The 20715-nt window shown below is 36.1% G+C and overlaps 2 protein-coding genes and 1 long non-coding RNA gene across 3 annotated transcripts; all 3 read right to left on the bottom strand.

The window, feature by feature from the left end:
* Positions 1–5239: 5239 nt before the first annotated feature.
* Positions 5240–7871, bottom strand: LOC102809167 (uncharacterized). The gene is made up of 4 exons (XM_078008901.2): positions 7671–7871; positions 7012–7068; positions 6738–6887; positions 5240–5459 (listed from the first exon to the last, which is right to left on the bottom strand). Exons 1-4 carry the CDS (start codon positions 7869–7871, stop codon positions 5325–5327), a joined length of 543 nt encoding a protein of 180 aa, XP_077865027.2. The 3' UTR covers positions 5240–5324.
* A 2436-nt stretch (positions 7872–10307) lies between these two features.
* On the bottom strand, positions 10308–11302 carry LOC146750357 (uncharacterized). The gene is made up of 2 exons (XR_014929646.1): positions 10976–11302; positions 10308–10486 (listed from the first exon to the last, which is right to left on the bottom strand). It is a non-coding gene; the product is annotated as an uncharacterized LOC146750357 (long non-coding RNA).
* A 2693-nt stretch (positions 11303–13995) lies between these two features.
* LOC102809035 (1,25-dihydroxyvitamin D(3) 24-hydroxylase, mitochondrial-like) lies at positions 13996–18852 on the bottom strand. Its single transcript, XM_006815987.3, has 9 exons — positions 18300–18852; positions 17483–17673; positions 17102–17308; positions 16442–16614; positions 16099–16271; positions 15879–15957; positions 15364–15520; positions 14730–14773; positions 13996–14308 (listed from the first exon to the last, which is right to left on the bottom strand). The coding sequence occupies exons 1-9, from the start codon at positions 18782–18784 to the stop codon at positions 14195–14197; spliced, it is 1623 nt and encodes a 540-aa protein (XP_006816050.3). The 5' UTR covers positions 18785–18852; the 3' UTR covers positions 13996–14194.
* Positions 18853–20715: the final 1863 nt, after the last annotated feature.

Raw genomic sequence — 20715 nt, 5'->3', positions numbered from 1 at the left:
TATTCTACTGTATTTGGATGGAATTGTGTTACACTGACAGATGATTGAATTACAGTTACAAATTATGTTCATGCCTAGAACAATTTACATTTCGTTTTTTATTACGTCATGAAAGTATACTAATTTGTAAATTAGATTTTTACCAAATTGTGACATTAATCTTCTATTTGATGTCAATCCGAAAGAGCTTTGTGTCAAAAATATGTCATCAGAACTAATAACTTGTTGTCGAAGTCAATAATGTATGGCAATTTTAAAAATACACATTGACAAGTACAGATTTCGACATACGCCTTCAACTGAATGGTGTTCTTCAATCGGTGGATGGAATTATATTTAAAGGAAATAAATTTGTCATTTGATTTTGTTTCTGTAGGCATACGAAATATTTAAATATATATTATTATAAATATATAATTTGAAATCAATATTTGTAAAACAGGATATGTTGTTCGTGACGTCATAAACAATGATTTACATACCGCAATAGAATAAGAAAATCAGTTACAACTGAATGGGCTCTTTACATGTGCCTAAAAAAATTGAATTTCTCACATTGCACTGCGCTCAAACGTCAGTTCGTGAGCTCTCTGTGGAACAAGTATTTACACTCTCGGTAATTCGTTATTCTTCATTCAATTGTAAACATTAAATATATGTCCCATAATCACTCTGTCAACAAACATTACTAAATAACCTTTCGAATAAAAATTATCTTCACTTCATTGTCAACGATTTCCCGATTTCTATCTTTGTACTGTTGTAGTTTCTATACATCAGTCGGCATTTATAATTCCTTTAATAAGTTATCACTACTGTTTAGTGTAAGTGTTAATGGGAAATGTACATATAAACACAGTGTATATTCAACAGTTGTTCATATCATAACGATATATGATCTGGCCTGCCTCAAACGGATAAAACGGTGTTTTACATTGAGTGAAAATATGGTCTGATATAAACTGGTGATACGTTCTCGCAATAACGTTATCTCAGCCACAGTCTGGGTCATTTGTAACGCCTGTACGGAATCAGTGTTTATAATCAGATTCCACATGAACCGCAAAAAAACAAACTATCGATTTGAATAACCGAAACACACTTACCTAATTATCATATATAATATTCTCACAATCAGGATCAGGTCGATTAACGTAAAGTACAAAGCATGAAAACAATAGCTGAAAACAGTATTTTCACATGCAACGTTCGGAGGTTGGTTCTTTTGGGCGAGTTAACCTACTAAAAATAAACATGGCGGGTGCAGTATTGTTGCGTAGTTACAGTTTAACTAGGCGCTACTTGCTGTACGATGTAAAGATTACACTGTACGATCAGCTATGTCAAGTGTACAATAAGTCAACGATCGTAAATATTGGGAAATACTGCACTTTCACAACACCCATTTTCAATACGTCATTTTATAAACACGGCATCATATATCATTTCTTCGTTTGTTTGTTTGGTTTTATGCAAATATGAATATAATGACATATGCAAATACTTATTTGTGTGATTATTGATTATAATAACATATATTAGTACGATCCTGGTTATTGCTAAGAACTGTACTATAATAAATAAGTTTAAAGGGTTTCAGTATATTCGAATTTTACAATATATACATGACAACCGCATGACAAATACCTGTTAACCATGCAAGGTGTTCAATAATTGGCCTGACTCTCAATAGTTGTGATCGGTCAGCCAATGACAAACATGCTTATAAATCGCCTGGCCAATCATGTTTTTTTTTTCATTCAATTATTATTTACACAGTTTATCGCTGTGACCTGGTAATACCCAGAAGCTAATTTATTTAGTCACACAAGTTACATATTAACCTTCACCTGATTGCCACACAATGCAAGAGGGCGTTTGTCAATATGAAACCTCTCATACGCTATCATATACATATTCAGTTCTCGATGTTTTGTTATTTTACTTCATAAACATTTATTTATTACTCAATTACAGTAGATACCAAATAGAATCAGTAAATAAAAACATATATAAGTAAGTAAGTAATTTATTATAGTGACCTGCAGCTCAGAGAACTGCCCAGCCCAGTGGACTTATAAGTCACCTTAAATAATAACGATTACATTCACAAATAAAGGTTATGAAAGAGAGCTTGAAATAATATATCAACAATACAATCGTGTAGTTCATAAAAATTCAGACGTACAACAAATTTCTTCTTTTCTAAAATGCCTTTTCTATAAAAAGAGCAAGTTTTCTTATTGGCCCTGAAAATAAACGAACCAGTATTTGTTCCCGTGATATGCCAGTTATTTCATTAAGAATTGAATCTAGATACTCATGCCTCAATTCATTGTATTGCTGACAGTCAAACAAAAAATGCATTTCGTCCTCAACAACGTTTGCATCACAAAATTTACAGATTCGTTCACTTACAGGCTCGTGTCTAAATCGCCCAGTCTCAATACGGAGAGGCAAAATGCCCATGTGCAGTTGAGCTAATAGTGACGTTTGACCCCGACTTAAATATATTAGCACGTACTTTTCTGGTTTATATTCAAATTTAAAAGTTGCATAGACACGTAACTTTGGTTTGTGACTAACATCTTCTGACCAAGATGACAATATTTTCTCTTAATGCATGTATATTTACGTCAATTAGGTGTTCATAATTTAAGTCAACGAGCTCCATAATTTGGTAAATCTCTGATGGCCAATTATTATAATTTAGGGAGTGATCCCACAGAAATACTCGTTTAACTAGTCTATTGTCATCAAGTTCAGTAAGACGCTTCCACAGTCTAACCATATGGGCCCATCTCCCATCTCTGCATGAGACCCATCCAGTGTCACCTATAACCGCCGGGAGTGGGGAAAACCTATAGGTGCCAAGACAAAATCTTAAAGCCCTATTTTGAATCATTTCACACTTTTAAAATTTACTAAAACCCCAAACTTCGGAACAATAGTCAAGTATAGGCGCGACACTGGCATCATACAACTTTGTAAATGTGGAGAACCCAAGATTCTTGAGAGTTTTAAATTTAACGAATAACGCTCCTAACGCTCTACTTGCCGAGTCTGCTGCGATACCAGCAGTTACAGAACAATCAACGAATTCATCCAAAACAATCCCCAAATATCTATACTTATCGGTATAATCTAACACGTCATCACCAATGCAAAATTGGATTGCACTTCTAGCTTCACTGGCTTTTCTAAAATGTAACATTTTCGATTTCACATTATTAACCCTAATTTTCCATTTTTCACACCAACTATTTAAATGACTTAACATCATTTGCATATCAATTTCATTATCAGCTAACAACACGATATCATCAGCGTATAACAAAATACTAACATTAACGTTATTATCAAGAGTTATTCCTTTTTGTTTCAGATTAATTTCAACTGCCAAATCGTTAATAAAGATGGAGAATAATGTAGGAGAAAGATTATCACCCTGACGCACGCCTTGCTCGGTGTTAAACCAGTCTGTTTTAAAATCATTTAGTTTTACAGAAGAATTTGTGTCGCTATACATAGCTCGTATAGACTTGTACATTTTACCGTTAATTCCATTAATAAGTAATTTGTATAGCAATGCGTCTCTATCGACACTGTCGAACGCTTTTCGTAAATCAACGAAAGCGGCAATAGTTGATAAATCCTGGGATATTCTATTTCTGATAATAGATGTCAAAATATAAATGTGATCTTCGCAATTTCTATCCTTTCTGAAACCATTTTGCTATATAAACGTTTACATATATATTTATAAATGGTTCATCGAAAGGAAAATCGTTGTACATGGTTTGAACAATATAAATTTGACTCTGAAAAAAAACATAAAGATGAAAAATCCGCCCATGGTTTTGAAACCTGGGTAATCGTTCAGTGAAGTGTAAATAAAAAAGCAGTAAATAAAATAAAGTGACGTCACAGAACAAATATATATATACATCAGTCTGTATATAAATTGAAGACCTGTTGCGGGGAAACTTGTATTGTCCTGGTAACACAGTGATCGTGTCACTGAAACGCAGGGTTTAATACTTCCTCTTTCGAGTCGCCACGTTCGTACACTGGTTGTTCTGGCAAATGTGACGTAGTGTCATATGAGTTGACAGCTGCGTTCTGCTCGTCGTTTGACGATATCCAAACACCCAACTTCTTTACATTTTCTTTGGTGCATGGTATAACAATGAATTCTTGACCACCAGTGTGACCTAGCCGGTACAAGAAAAGAATACCATAACGCTATGAATATGGTGTTACAGTATATGAACACAGAATTATATTATACACGCATGGTGGAATAGCGACATGAATATATTGGTTTATTTACACTATATATGCACGATATAATATACCCTAAGCTTGTTTTTTGTCAAATTGTTCGTATTTGTAATCGATACTATACAGAGTCATAATGAGGTATATGGCGTCAAATATACCTATATATATATATGCCTGCAAATAAGCAAACAAACAGCTGAAAAATGATTTTGTGTTTGAACAAAACAATTTGTATGTAATCATAAAGATGACGTTTTTCCCATATACATACTGATTTGCTACCGAAGCGTACTTTTCACTGATCACAACATAGAGTTAAATATTACGAAGGCAATGGCAAACCACGCCGTTCATTGCTCTTTATTATGAAGAAACTAATTCGACTTCATATATTATAACCGTCTTGAACTGCGCATGCGCAAGGTTATCGTAGCCTCACTCTATTCATCACGACATAACGTATATAAATAAACAGTGTTTCAGTCATCCCTCTTCATAATTCAATACGTGACCTTCAAGTTATTCAAGTTCATAAATATCTGGTTATTTATTATTAATCGAAATCTACATATGTTGATAAATAGAGTTTGTTAATTGCATTTTATGGTAGTTTTTATAAGGTAAATTTGTGGGTGTTACTAGTTTGTATATGAAACAACACGTGGAGTGTATGTACTCGGGGGGAAAAAGTGTTATAATATGCAAAATAAAATCACTCGTGTGATGATTGTATTGTTTTATAATCAAACTAAACTCACCAGCTATATTCAGTGGACACCCTTGGGTAGGTCCGGTACGTATGTCTGGAACAGGGTGTATGATTGGCTGGAACACAATAAAAACAATTCTATAGTCACATGACTCACAACTGTTATCAAGCTCTGTAGCTGTAGCTGAAGCAGCCCTGTTCATGTACACCAGAAATACGTTTGCAAGCAAAACAGAGCATACTATGTTATTCGTTATTGTATAGCTTTAATCATTGTAAGACAAAATACAAAACAAACGAGAGTGGTGCAATGTTAATTGTAAAATGTAAATCAATCAGACTTCTGACTCTTCGATACCTTTGTTACGTAACATAATGGTTTTCCACATAATATAGCAATAGTTAGAGAAATGGGTAATGCGATGACAGCCACCAGCAAGATTGATAAATTGATGCCTTGTCTTACCTGGAAACAAAGATAAAATATGATAATTCATTAATAAACATGCATCCATGGAATAAGACATCATGATACATAGTTACAGTGATACGTTACGAATACTTACTAGTATGACAATAGTTACAACAGTTACACTCGTAATCGTTACTTACACTGATGGTAGAATGACATCAATCACAACAGTTACACTCGTAATCGTTACTTACACTGATGGTAGTATGACAACAATCACAACAGTTACACTCGTAATCGTTACTTACACTGATGGTAGTATGGCACCAGTTATAACAGTTACACTCGTAATCGTTACTTACACTGATGGTAGTATGACACCAGTTATAACAGTTACACTCGTAATCGTTACTTACACTGATGGTAGTATGACACCAGTTATAACAGTTACACTCGTAATCGTTACTTACTCTGATGGTAGTATTACACCAGTCATAACAGTTACACTCTTAATCGTTACTTACTCTGATGATAGTATGACACCAGTCACAATAGTTACACTCGTAATCGTTACTTACACTGATGGTAGTATGACACCAGTCATAACAGTTACACTCGTAATCGTTACTTACACTGATGGTAGTATGGCACCAGTCACAACAGTTACACTCGTAATCGTTACTCACACTGATGGCAGTATTACACCAGTCACAAGAGTTACACTCGTAATCATTACTTACACTGATGGTAGTATTACACCAGTCAACAGTTACACTCGTAATCGTTACTTACACTGATGGTAGTATTACACCAGTCACAACAGTTACACTCGTAATCGTTACTTACACTGATGGTAGTATGACACCAGTCATAACAGTTACATTCGTAATCGTTACTTACACTGATGGTAGTATGACACCAGTCATAACAGTTACATTCATAATCGTTACCTACACTGATGGTAGTATGGCACCAGTCACAACAGTTACACTCGTAATCGTTACTCACACTGATGGTAGTATGACACCAGTCATAATAGTTACATTCATAATCGTTACTTACACTGATGGTAGTATGACACCAGTCACAACAGTTACACTCGTAATCGTTACTTACACTGATGGTAGTATGACACCAGTCATAACAGTTACATTCATAATCGTTACTTACACTGATGGTAGTATGACACCAGTCATAATAGTTACACTCGTAATCGTTACTTACACTGATGGTAGTATGACACCAGTCACAACAGTTACACTCGTAATCGTTACTTACACTGATGGTAGTATGACACCAGTCATAACAGTTACACTCGTAATCGTTACTTACACTGATGGTAGTATGACACCAGTCATAACAGTTACATTCATAATCGTAACACGTGTCTTCTTGTTCATTTGCCATGGAATAGCTTGCGTGGATGATGGGTGCTACTGCCACACTGGTAGATATAATAGCCATGACCATAGCACTGATTAGCTGCATAAAAGGCAAGTTATTGTTTACATTACACGTTTTGATATGTGATATGTATTTACAGCAATGTTTCCATCTAGATGGTAAATATTGTTGGTCTTATTCAAAGTTCAAACATCATACATACCGTGCCATTATTTTTTATCACTGCAGCTAAGATGCCCAGTATTCCACATGAAACAAACTGCAAACAAACAAACGTGTATTGTTCTATTTTGGATGGCATAACTATTGGAAACATTATGAACATATTATAAAACTTCTTGGCTGAGAAATATCGCGGTGCAATGTATTATTTCACTTCTGTAGTCTGACGTAAAACATATTTCACAACCACCACAAAGAACATGTGTGAATAGTAGTGAATAAAACTATGTACATTGATTACAAAAAGGCATTACCAGAGTAGATGTTTTATCGTGAGAATTGTCTTCGTCCCTCAAATTGTGTTCTATCCTCATCCGTCATCGCGTAAACTGTTTCAATCAATTAACATGGTTACTTAGATGATAGTAGACGCGATGTCGAGAGGGAATTGTGCACTACTTGGGGGCAAACACCAAGTCTCGCGATTCTCTCGCTAACAACTAGATCTCGGCGGCCATTTACATCCAAGGTTTGTTGTCGAATATTATACGACACATAACTCTATTATTAGCATACGGCCTTGATAGAAATAGTCAATTCTGATGTGTATCTGGTCATTAAACTAAAGTCAACAAAATACATACTTTGTTTAACCAGATTCACGCTTTAAAGGCGGTGCCGACTCGTACAATAACTTACAATTGTGCCGCTCCAGATTGCGGTGCCAATGAAAGATGCGTAACATCCCACAAATATTGCAGTCAAACCAAATGCAATGCTAGCAACTCCAAGAAATATCTCGACTATACTTAGATAAAATACAGTTTTGTGTTTGAAATATTGCCTTGTAACCGAAAGCCTGGATACTCTCGGTGGTACGGTATCACTCTGATCGGCCATCTTCCCACGTGTCAACTGTAATATTGGCAAATACATTCAACATTAATCCGATTTTAAAAATTGTATGTATACTTATAATGTACGTTTTTTTTTTCTTTATAAATAGGCCTGTGGACTCTGAATTAAATAACTGAAGGGGCAAGCTGACAAATGACATCCAGCAGAGGTTATCAAGTTGACACAGATTTAGTAGTTATGTATACATTGTTACTGGCACTGCCATGTCACACCACTGTTTATATATAATCAAAATAAATATGACGTTATAATGTCACCTGTTTCAATGTAGTACCTACGATGGGGAAAATATGAGGATGTAATGAGAGATGAGACAGGCATTCAGGGATTTATTACTAAAGTCAGTTAATGAAAAAACCTATATACAATTCCTCCATATACAATTTTTACACAGCCACATAATACAAATTAAAATAGTGTATACCTCTATGACATAAATATTTTGTAGTACCACTAATACCATCTTAGATGTCGTAGCACGATTACAAACTGTTATTTACATAACACTAAACTCTTGCTCAAATAATACACACTAGATAAATGCATTTCAATAAACCATATATACACGTAACAAGTAACCTGTAGAATACTGTGTGGGTAATATTTTTTATATTGATTTTTGTTGCATTTGCAGCAAATAGTTACCAAACAATGAGAAATCTATAGGATTGAATATACCCCACAGCTGGCTTCACATGCATTGTTCATAGTTCATATGGTGCTTACACCAGGATTTAATTACAGCACCTAGGCGGTATGTGGTTACAGCTTAATGTTCGAGTAATCGCAAGAAATTGACATGACAATAGAAATTCATTAAAGACTGCCACTCCCATGCAATTAACAGCGAGTGAAATTCCTGGGATTGAAACATATATTTTGAAGTCACTGATGTAGGCAATGAATAACTGCAAGTTGACATAAAGACGAGGTAGTTTATTTAATCAGTGGTAAACTAGAGGCTGAAATTATAATTAATTTGTTTATTTCAATTTCTCCTGACGTCAAATAGAATACACTGGTGAAACACGGTAGTAACTGTGGGTGAAAGGATGTTTTGGGGTGTAGTTTACATTGTATATGGAGTGGTAGGGTCGGGTGTAATGTGTTCATTTCCAACTATTATGAAGTCACGTAGAATTTCACTTAATTTATTTTTGCTGACATGTTTTCAAGCATTACATGTGAATCTAATTTTCACTGCGCTGTGTCTCAATATAGTATGAGGGAAATGGCATATTCACTGGAATTTATTTCAGGGGAAAAATGTTTTCAGTGATAATGAAGTATTATGACAGATACCCTCCCCGTGGCTTTCATTGCGTATGGAAGTTATTTTCACGAGTGATGCGGTGTATCCTGCTGCCGTACTTTCACGAGCGAAGCCACGGGGAGGGTGTGGGGTTCTGTTATTATACACATGTCCCATATTTGATTATTTCATATTAAAAAAAGAACGTGCAACAAACCGGGATAGAAATTTAGATCGGGGAACCCAATTGCCCATTAATATGCTCCAAGACAGTGCTGCGACCTAGCAACGCTTGTCAGTGTAGAACGCGTGTCGCTGTACGTGAGAAAAGAAAATAATCAGACGTCTAATTTAAGTCATTGTCCGAATAAATAACTCGTGGATGTTTAAGCGCGGTGGTTGTAGCACAACGCGTGTTCGAATTTCATGTAAATAAACAATGCATTTTACACGCGTTGTATACGTCGCTGTGAGTCCCATATCGAACAGGACGCGACACGACTGTCGCCCTTTAGTTGGGACCACGACAGAACCAGAACTTAAACTGGGCGACTACGATACACGGTTGATGTTGAAGTTAAAAGTTCCTCCACAGATCTGTGCATTGGCAAACATGCCGTGCAACTGCGGTACTCCACTGACGGAATGACTTTCGTTGAAATCGGTCGTCGCTGACTCGTGAGCTGCACACTACAACCTCGTTTGTGATGTTGCTTGCTTGTCGTGGATAAACAAGAGTCTTGGTTACCGGTTAAATTTTGCTAATTTGGCGTTGGTAATCTTTATTTGAAACTGAGTAACGCCGCAACGTCGCCAGCAGAAACCTCATGGTATATCGATGTTGATGGCAATCTGATTAAAATCTGATGTAGTGTACGGGCTTTAATTATTTTGGCTATAAACTTATTTTAATTTTATTTTTTATTATATTTGTTATTAATGCCCTTTTATTTTATTATTTTACTTTGATTTTGATTTTGTGATTTTTTTTAATTCCGCCCTACCTACATCTGATCCGACGCCTATGTAAGTCCCGTTCAAATCTCGCGTAAGTAACAGCCAATCACAGACCCCCTTTTATACAGGCTGTCGGTTGCTTATTTTTCAGTGTATACAGGCAATCTTTCTGTACATTATATTTTGCCCACTTGAATGAACCATTAATAGAAAATTGCTAGTATATTTTTATTTGCAAAAGAAATTCCACAGCATTTTACAATTGTTGTCATTACATTGAATATTTTTTTCACTTCCAACAAATGTGTACACTTCCAGATACATCTTCGCCAGCCAAGGTTCGTTCATTCAGTCATCGCTTCAATTTTACATCACTGAGCATAATTATCTAGAATGGAAGCAAAAAAATAAGTAAATCGTAATGATTAGAACACTGTAAACAGCTATAGAAAACAATGCAAACTGATTTTAAATTGTATAACGGCCCACGGCATCGACGCAGACAAGTGGAGCAAAATAATATTTCCTGATCAATTGCGATGTGTTCCAAATAAAAAAATATTTTATTCCAGTCCAAATCAGCTCAATTACTTTAATAAAGAGTTATTGTATAATGTACAAAACATTGATACAATTTGATGAATATTTACAGCTACGGCTTCAATACCGTGGACGATTTTGGCCCGATCGTCAACAAAACATCACCCGTCTCCAGGGCAGGCGACTGGAAAAAGACACCGGTGTTCGGTCGAACCGGTGGAAACAAAATCTTCACTCCCAGAATAACTATGCAAAATAACGATCTAAAGTCGAACCATTCGAGCCACAATATTAACATAAAAATGACTTTCGTTGCATTTTACAATGATAAACTTACCGAAAAGCCGTGTCATTCTCGGTCGCTAACGTCGGTATAATCCACCATTTTATTTGAGTCTGTTTGCTACCTGACTCTGCCCGGTGACGTCATCATGTGCGCTATAGAAGGAGGTCTGTGATTCGTTGACTAAAATCGTCGATAGTGGGTCTCGTTGAAATCTCGTTACATAGGCATCGGCTCAGATGTAGGTAGGGCGGAATTTTAAAAAAAATCAAAGTAAAATAATAAAATAAAAGGGCATTAATAACAAAAGTAATGAAAAATAAAATTAAAATAACTTCATAGCTAAAATAATTAAAGCCCGTACACTACATCAGATTTTAATCAGATTGTGTTGATGGTTGCGGCTCCATATTAATCGGAGATGTTACTGCGGGTCCAGGCAGCGGGTGGATCTTCCGAGAGCCCTTCAAGATTTATAAAACTCAGATTCCAGGTGGTCAACAAACATTAAGTTCTCCCAATCCTAGTATTCTATGTGATGTACATCTAACATGCCAAAAATGCTGGTGAACGATTTGAACCTGACAAAAATACTTGAAATAGATACCAGGAAGGGGAGGGGGGTAAAAAAAAGTTATATAACATTTTATTATTCAATAACTTATTAAAATACACAAGTTTGTCCAACTCCCTGTGATACAACACCTCAGACATAGCTCATTGTACTCGGCTGGAGTGTGGGCAAAAAGTTACTATTTGAATTGTTGATATCTTTTTTCATTAATGAGAAAGTTGACCCCGAAGTTAGAGTAACTGTTCAGCAGGAATGGCTTTTTAACTCTTCTGTGATTTTTTTTTGGCTTGGCTGATTTTGTCACGGTTCATACTTGACAGGCAGGTCGTACCATCACTAATTGGAAAAACAATCCTGACCCACCGCTACCATGGCAACAGCCAAAGTCTTGTAATAGCAGTGCCCAAATGATCATGCCTTTTATTTTGGCTACGTTGCGCACTGGTAAGAGATCACCGGCGCCGACATTGTTACCACTGTCAACGGAATCCCAACGCAGCTTTGAACTTTGAATAAAATGTAAATGCTGCTTCCAATCTAGAAAATACTATCGCAAAACGATTGGAAATTATACATTTAACGGCTGAATACGTCCTAACAATAAAATAAAGTGACTTCTAATGACTGCCATGTTATTTTGCAAACCTCGTATAAGGTGCCCGTTGTTAGTTATAAACAGACGTTAGCTTCACGTTCATGTCCCTTCCATGATAACAGCCGAAAACATATTGCTTGTTTTTTACCGGTTTTCATTGGCAACCGAAGTATTTTTATTTTGTAAACAAATTTTCGGCATATTAGGTGTACATCACATGGAATACTACGATTGAGAGAACTTGATGTATGTTGACTGATTTTTATCATAGTACGAAGTACCAGGAAGTTACTCAGTTCCAAATAAAGATTACCAACGTCAAATGAGCAACATTTGACTGGTAATCAAGATTCATGTAATCCATGGCTAACAAGCAACATCACAAGCGAAGTTGTAGCATGCAGTAAGTCATCCCGTCAGTGGAGTACCGCAGTAAACACGGCATGTTTGCCATCAGCATTGTATTCAAACGAATCACGTGGTGTGCCGTTCTCGTTCAAACCCGGGATTCGATCAATAGGGGAGTCCCATTAAAAAAACACATTGCAAATCATGCAAGTTCAACATTTTCAAACCAATATACTAAAACAGAAATGCTCAGAGATGTAAATGAAGGATAGATATTACTTTTCACTATACACATCTCTGTTGATACTATTCCTCACATATTCTACTCCCAATTACTCCTGCGTAAAATGGACTAGCCTCTTCATGTTGACATTCAGACTAAAATCACGTGACAGGCTGTTAAAATTGGCTGTTGCATACTCTTTCGCCGGTCTGGAAAATGTGTTTAATTAACTCACATTCAAGCAACAATGCAGATTTCCCAGTGGGAGTGAGACTATTCAAACTCTGCCACTAAAAAATAGGGGTGTTTTCAGCAAAAAACGAATAACCCTGGAATACACACAATATACTGAATTTCGGAACAAATCGTGCATTACTTACAGCAGCAGAATACCACAGAAATATCAGACGAAACATGAAAACACTATATATTGTATTTCAGCCTGAACCCTCTATATTGCAATTCAAGGAATTAACCCCATATGTGCATCCATTTCCCACCTTGGTATCACCCACCCCTGAAAACAAACTCTTAATACCACGCTGAAGCGTTTGGTAATAATTTGATATCATACCAACTAATAGTGCAGTCTTTGAGTAAGGTTCGCCAAATTAACAGGTTGCTAGCTGGCCAGTGACCGACCATGAACTGTGTTTGCAACTGTAGATAGTATATCAATTTATCTGTTGGAAGTAAATATCTTAGAGATTCTTAATAAATACAGAGCACTCACCTTGGCAACAAACGCAGGAAAAGATCCGTTTAATTGAGAAATAAGGCTAAAATATTGTAGACATTTCTCATTAAAGAAACACTTGAATGACTTTACATAACGGTATTCTCGGAGACCTTACTTTGACACGAGTATGACAACACCCTGACATTTATGTTAATGTTTTATGTATTCGTTATTTATTCAGTCGTATTATCCATATCAATATTCGAACTAAAGACTACCGCTGGTGGCGCGGTTAGAAGATAATCAGTTTATTTTATCCTCATTGTCAAATAAAATTCGCTCATACATTATAATAATGTAATAACTGAATATGCGTTTACAATTAAAACTGGTTGTGTGTGGTTTTGCTGTCGGGAGGGCCGTTACAGGCTAGAGCAAGGTCAGAATATTCATGTTTTTCAGAATTTAATTTACCCTGGCACATGTAGTCACCGTAAGACCAATATTAGAGTGTTTGTGAATTTCAGTGTTTGTATATTATTTTAATATTATGTCTGGTATATCGCCCACAATATATTAACAAATGAAAACTTAAGTAAAACAGTCAATATCCTCTGTCACATTAAATTCAAGAAATACATATTGACAAAACATATTTTTACAGATATATTGACATCAGTTTATTGAAATATATTAATAATAGATATAAACATAATTTACATAAAAAAATCACAAGTATGGTCAAGTATGTAGAATTCATTTTCTTTTTCGAACAGACTTAAATAACCTAAGACATAATTTCAGAATTCCCCCTAGCACCTTTCCGGTAGCACTCTGTTCAGAAAACTACCTTGTTATCGCTGAACAAATTGTAATCTTAGCGGCTTGTTAGGCATCATTATTTGCTGGCCGAATTTGAAACCCGGATGTAGTTCTTGGGCGCACTCTAATTTGAATTCCCTGAGAATCTGAAAACACAAAATACAAGTACTATTATAATAATTAGAAAGACAATTTTTACATTACTAACTATTGGACAAACGGTTTACAACAAGCATGGTATAGGAAAATCAGGGAGAGAAGAACTTGTGAGTTTAGTTTATGTCTTCATAACATAAATACTACGAGTGAAACATTTATATAGTAATTCATAATTTGTCATTTATCAAGTATATATCTCTTTTAAAACCACAGTAATTAGGTCACGTGATAATGGTTATTCAAAATATAAATACACACATGGATTGAGACGATCCGATCTTTATAACATATGCTAGATGTATATATATAGATTACACAAATAATCCAATCTTTTCACTAAAACCTTCAAAAGTGATTACCATCATAAGGGGTGAACATGTATGTATAGTCAACAACGTCAAGACTTACTTTAATTAAAGCCACGTATATTTCCAATTCTGCTACTCGGCGACCTGTGAATATTAAATGTCAGTAATATCAATGCATAGAACAGTGCTCGAGAAGGCAGACTAGTGCTAGAATAAAATACATCAATCAAACATGCGGCAAACCATGAGAAATTCCATCGAAATTACACGACTGCACGCATATTGTTTATTCAACCTCATCAAATGATTATCTGTAGAAATATATTTGCAACTGGCACAAATCAATAGACACAAATTACTGAAACAAAATATTGAAATATCACGTGTGGTACTAATGATTTGTTCTCATGTCTCCTTGTACGTTGCACTTGGGTATTAGACACATATCCAACCGATCAACTCACAAGTCACAGGTGTGTTGTTACACTAGAGACATTTGTGTTCTCAATCTAAGCAAACATGAAATGCCAATAAAAAGCATTTAGTGGTATGAATTATTTGAATTTACTATATGTGTCGTATTTTTTTAATGTAGAAGGAAGAACTAATGAACTTGCTTGATGAAAATAAAACTTTAATTCACGAAAACACAATTAAGAAATGATCGCCACAGCAAAAGTAATTAGTTGGTGAGCTGTGTCCAAATGTACGCAACACATACAGATAACACATACCTAAACACATACGTGCACCAAAGCCAAAAGGCATTGACTTGAATCCATCGAACCGCTCAAAACCTTTACGGTTCCACCGTTCAGGAATAAAATCTAATTCATTGTAAAAGTTTTTCGGGTCTCTTGACATGTAATATGTCATACCCACCAGTATGGTCTGTAAAATGAGTATACTATTATTATTATCAATTATTAACTACACAATAGTGCGCCATGCACGATATTTCATAAAATAACTAAGAAGACTTTTATAAATTATGCACACTGTCTATTTACGAAATATAATTATTCAATAAGACCAACTAAACTGTACAATTAAGCAAATTATGTGTCTTAAAAACATTACAACAACCTAATACGTGTAAAGAACGTGTAATTTAACTCATCTGATATCGAACATGACAATGTTTCATCCAACCTTCTTGTAAGCTGATTACTCTATACCACAATTACACATCATTCTATCGGATGTACATGTTATGATGCATGGCTACTGACCAATCGATCATACTTACCCCTGCGGGAATATTGTAACCCCGTAATACAATATCATGATCTAATATTCGAAGGTTTCCAATTGCAGGTGGATATAATCTGCATTGCGAAACATAATATGAATTATATTGAGAATAATGATTGTAACATTAATATATCAAGTTGTCAAGCAACACCATCGACCGGCAAATAGTACAGTGGATTACGCATTAGTGTTATTCATTAAAAAGTTAAACATACCTCAAAGATTCCTTCAAAACAGCCTTGATATAATTCCAGCGATGTTCACTCATAGTACGTTCAGTAATTGGTTGGCCAAATGGTGCATATAACATCACTTCTCGGTACAGTTTTTCTTGTACACGTGGATTTCTTCCGAGTACATACAGAACCCATGTTAGTGCTGATTTTGCCTGAATATAAATTACACACGCTAGTGCATAAACTAATATTGGCTAGGGAAATACACACATGTATTTGGAAAGTTCAAACTTTATCAATGACTCGACTGGTGGCCATTTATACACCCTATACATTTATAAGCGAATGTGTGTGTAAAGATAAGTGCATGTAATGCACTAACCGTGTCAGTAGCAGCAAGGAAGACTTCTGTCAAATTCGTATGCAATTCTTTCTCTGATAGTTTTCCTTCAGTAATAAGATTAGTCAGATAATCCAAGCCTGACTCCGGACAATTCGACAGCTGTGCTTGTCTGCTTTTAAGTTCAAAGTTCTTTTCATACAAGCATTTTCCGGCTTTAAAATGTAAATTATCGATTTAATATATCATTATAGTGATGTAAGCTGTGTAACTGTGTAACTGCTGGTTGGATTGCTTGTTCGTAAATGTATCTTAAAATAATCTGCAGAGAATCTGTGTCCAAATGGATTTAGAATACGTGACGTGGAGAGAATTGCTAAACTTATAAATAGATAGATGCAATAGTTGCACCCATCAATGACTATTTCCTGGATTCAACACACTATTAACCGAACCATTCAATGGAAAACATGAAACACTGCTTTTAAAATTGCAGTCTGAATCAGCATTATATATCGTAGCAGTAAGCCGTGCATTGATAAAACTCAAGCGCTCATATAGGCAAGCGAAATATATAACAAGTGTTGAAAATGTGTCAAGCTTTTTCTAACATATGCAACCCAGCCAACAACGTTTAATGGTTCAACACCGAAAAAAAAAACGCACAGACCCAAGGTCTCGATATACAAATATGTTACTCACTGATATCGAATAATTGGTCCCAATTTTTGACGAATTTCTTCCAGAAAAACGTATTTCCGTCCTTGTTTACTTTGATTGATTTAGCATCATACATTACTACTGAGGGCAACGTTAGAGACTTGAGTGCTTTGTTGAAGAGGGCAGCATCATGGTCAGGGTTATCGGATAACAGATTGAAGCGTTTGCCGAATATTACAGATGCACCACCTAAAATATATAGAATACCGCGTTACAAATACTAGCAAGGGCACGTGCTGCACTGGGAAGAGTGGTTTACATTAATTCAGATTCGTTATTAAAGGGAGTTTATATCTCACATATGCTGCAAATAATAGCTACAAAAGCTCGATATCTAAGAATGTTTCGAATGATTATATTCACCTTCAAACGCCCAATATTGTAATAGTTTTTCCAAATCCTTTACCGTTCCATTGCCCTTCCTCAAGATTTGTATTCTACTCACTAGGTCTTCAGCAGTGTCTGATAGCCGGTCGGTATATTTAACGACTTCTTTTGGCCTTAGTATGTACTTACTGAGAGCGCTTCGATAACGTCTCCATTCAGGACCATCACTAGAGAGGGAAAACACCAGGTTTTGGCAATAATGAAATTAGTAATGTGCTTAATTAAAGGGCGGTAGTCGTCGCGCCACGCATGCGCGAGATATATGGATATGAGACCAATGATGGCGATTTTGACTGTTGCGCAGTTCAACGAGTACAAACTGAGACGTTACGAAACTTTAATTAAATATTTTTAGGTGGTTGGAAGGTATCGAAGGAGTCACCGGTGGTAAGTAGTGCAAGTCGCGCCCACGTAAAACCTCATACTTGTGATTTCCATTAAAAGAGCGCATGGGATTGTGGTAAAATCAATGTTTATCAACACAAATGTCGCACATGCGCAGCGCGACGACTGCCGCGCTTTAACTTTAATATAGTCATATCGTAGCACCCTAATGTCAATCAAATATTTTTCAAATACAAAATTAGTATTAGGGGTCATCAATTTGAAATCTGATGTGGTGGAATTTGCAAATATTTTATTCACGTATGCCTGACAATAATTTTTGTATTAACATATTTCATAATTAGTTCAAATTATGTCGTGTCATTTGTTATACATTTTCGTTTAGCATAACAAATGACAATTGTTTTTCCTCCGCCCACCTCATTTTTTGAAATGGGGAGCCCCTTACCTTGAAAATACCCCATATGGTATTTCTTTAAATTCTCTGTGTGCTCGCATTAAAAGTGCTTCCATACGTTTTGGATATTTTCCTTCTTCTCGATGAACTTGGGCAAAGTCATGGGCGTCGAAAAGAAAAACTGTGTTGATCTGTTTTGAAGAGACGGCTACAATAGGGCCGTAAGTATCTAGAAAATCCTTTAAAAACACAAATTTCGAATTTGAAAAACCAGTTTTAAAAAGCTTATATATATCCTTAATTTGTTGCCGCCATCCCGTCGGAGGTCCTGGGATTTCACCGAATGGACGCGCCTGGACCGATTCTTTGGTGTCCCGTTCAGTCGTGCCGTGCCGGGGCGACGTCGAGAGCCAATGATAGTGATGGGAGAATGTCTTAGCTGGAACAAGCGTCGTTCCACGATATGTCAATGTTAGATGCGAGCCAACATTTAACTGGCTCCGTCCTATTCCACACATTACAACATGTTTCATCATTTCGAATCATTGAAATACCAAGAAAGTGTCTTAGTTGCACACTTCCGTATTATTTAAACATTACTGGGTCGTGCCCTTTAAGTTGACCTCATATGTGGTGGTTTGTTAATTCACTACTATACGTTTGTTCCGATTACTTGTGGACAAAATACCGCTCAATATCCATAAATAATAATATCATATAAGCAGATATCGATTTGAACTGTTTATTTATTGTTGTTTGGAGTGGAACACAAATAAAGCAACTATCAAACATGCTGAATTATTAAATGACCCAAAGTCGATGTCCTGTTTCATCACTGGAGAGCGAGGGCGCCATACCACAACTAATTATCAAGAGATGACCATTAGAAACTGGGGGAACTGGAGATCGAATCATTTCTTCATTTTCTTTGGAAAATTAGTAACAGTTTATACGACCTTTTTCCGACTGAGCAGTTGAATTACATATTGTAGGTCGTATGCCCCAATCAACAACGACCCCCCCCCCAAACACAATGCAAAACAGTACATTTAGTTACGAGCTATTAATCTAGACTGTCGACAATCTTCTTGCCTACGGAATGCTCGTTTCTGTGTGAGCGTCGTAACTAAGCACTGTTCAATACCGAGGGTATAAAACGCTGAGTATGAAATGCGTACGAACGCAACTATCGTGCCCACGGCTACCCCTTTTTGTACCCTCGGTACTCAAACAGTGCTAACGGCGTTCACACAGAAGCGAACATTCCGTAGGCGAGACGACTATCGACAGTCGAAGAGAATCTCACCAAAATCTCAAATTTCATCGTAAACGTCTGACGAGGAAAATTCTACCAAATTGCTTCTATGGTTAATCTACTTTTAATTGTTTAAGCATTGTTTTTTACAAGGAACAATTCTTGTGAAGTTTAACTGTATCATATTTTTTAAAACAATGCCCAATTTATGACGTGACTGCAAGACAGATTACTTACTCTTTCACTGATAAAGGGCGGTGGTCATCGTGCCACGCATGCGCGAGAAATGGGACTCATATTAACAAAGATGGATAATTTGACTGTTGCGCAGACCAACGAGTACAAACTAAGACGTTACTAAGCTTTAACTATGACATTTCTGCTGAAAATCGATTGAGACCAGGACACGCGTGGATTTAGGGGGCGCGCGCCTCCCCCTCCAGCCCGCGAAAACAATGACAAATAAATTGACAAACCCAGCCCACCGGTGGTGTGCGGACGTAGCCACGGCAATAGGAGCGCCCCCCCCCCCTACCGAATTTCTGGACCCGCCAGTGCAGGATGTTGCTGCTCAAAATGTTCCCTTGTTTAAATGCTGAGATAAACGTTGTACTCCCCACTTGGATCATGTGAGAACAAGCTCTTTCTGAAAAAGTATATTTTCTAGTAAACGAAAAACTAGTAAATAAGTACTGTTTTGAATGACAAAAGGGTACTTTTCCAGTAAATGCTGAACGAAAACTTCCCGCTATCGAAGGTTAACAGACTGTTGAACAAGAGAGACACCAATTTAAAGCAAGAAAAATAAATAAACACAATTCCTTTCAAACGCAAAATCCTAATAATATAAATTTATTTGTAAATCTGAAATTCTGACATTTCACCTTTTTATATACGTATTAAAATACCTTACAGTAATTTGTGTAGTACAACAAATAAACACGTATACAAATGTATTACATATACTAGTATTTGCCAAGTATGAATCTCCGTATTCATAAATAATGGCCTTACGGTGGTAGTTACGCGAAAATACCTACTGTTACCGTATTAATTGGTTTCCGTAAATGTATGCGTTATATTTGGTATAAAAAAATCGCCGGGGTGCCACATTCATATTGTTCCATGGATCATCCAAAGCGTGTATATTTTCCGTCTTTCCATTTTTGTGAACTACTCATGAGGGAGCTCTTTATTTAGTCTGTAATTTCT

The sequence above is a fragment of the Saccoglossus kowalevskii genome, chromosome 1 (genome assembly GCF_978046115.1).
Source record: "Saccoglossus kowalevskii chromosome 1, keSacKowa6.1, whole genome shotgun sequence".
Lineage (NCBI taxonomy): Eukaryota > Metazoa > Hemichordata > Enteropneusta > Harrimaniidae > Saccoglossus > Saccoglossus kowalevskii.
The sequence above is the reverse complement of the archived record's forward strand: the minus strand, read 5'-3'. Positions and strand labels throughout refer to the sequence as shown.

Bases quoted from the DNA above. Each gene is read 5' to 3' on its own strand.
- LOC102809167 (XM_078008901.2), bottom strand. From the start codon at position 7,871: ATGGCCGATCAGAGTGATACCGTACCACCGAGAGTATCCAGGCTTTCG. The intron at 7,069-7,670 runs GTAAGTTATTGT...GTTTGTTTGCAG, and splicing joins CAATCTGGAGCGGCACAATT to TTTGTTTCATGTGGAATACT. The intron at 5,460-6,737 runs GTAAGTAACGAT...CTTTGTTTCCAG, and splicing joins GGTGTCATACTACCATCAGT to GTAAGACAAGGCATCAATTT.
- LOC102809035 (XM_006815987.3), bottom strand. From the start codon at position 18,784: ATGATGAAACATGTTGTAATGTGTGGAATAGGACGGAGCCAGTTAAAT. The intron at 16,615-17,101 runs GTGAGTAACATA...TACATTTTAAAG, and splicing joins GGACCAATTATTCGATATCA to CCGGAAAATGCTTGTATGAA. The intron at 16,272-16,441 runs GTTAGTGCATTA...ATTTATATTCAG, and splicing joins TCCTTGCTGCTACTGACACG to GCAAAATCAGCACTAACATG.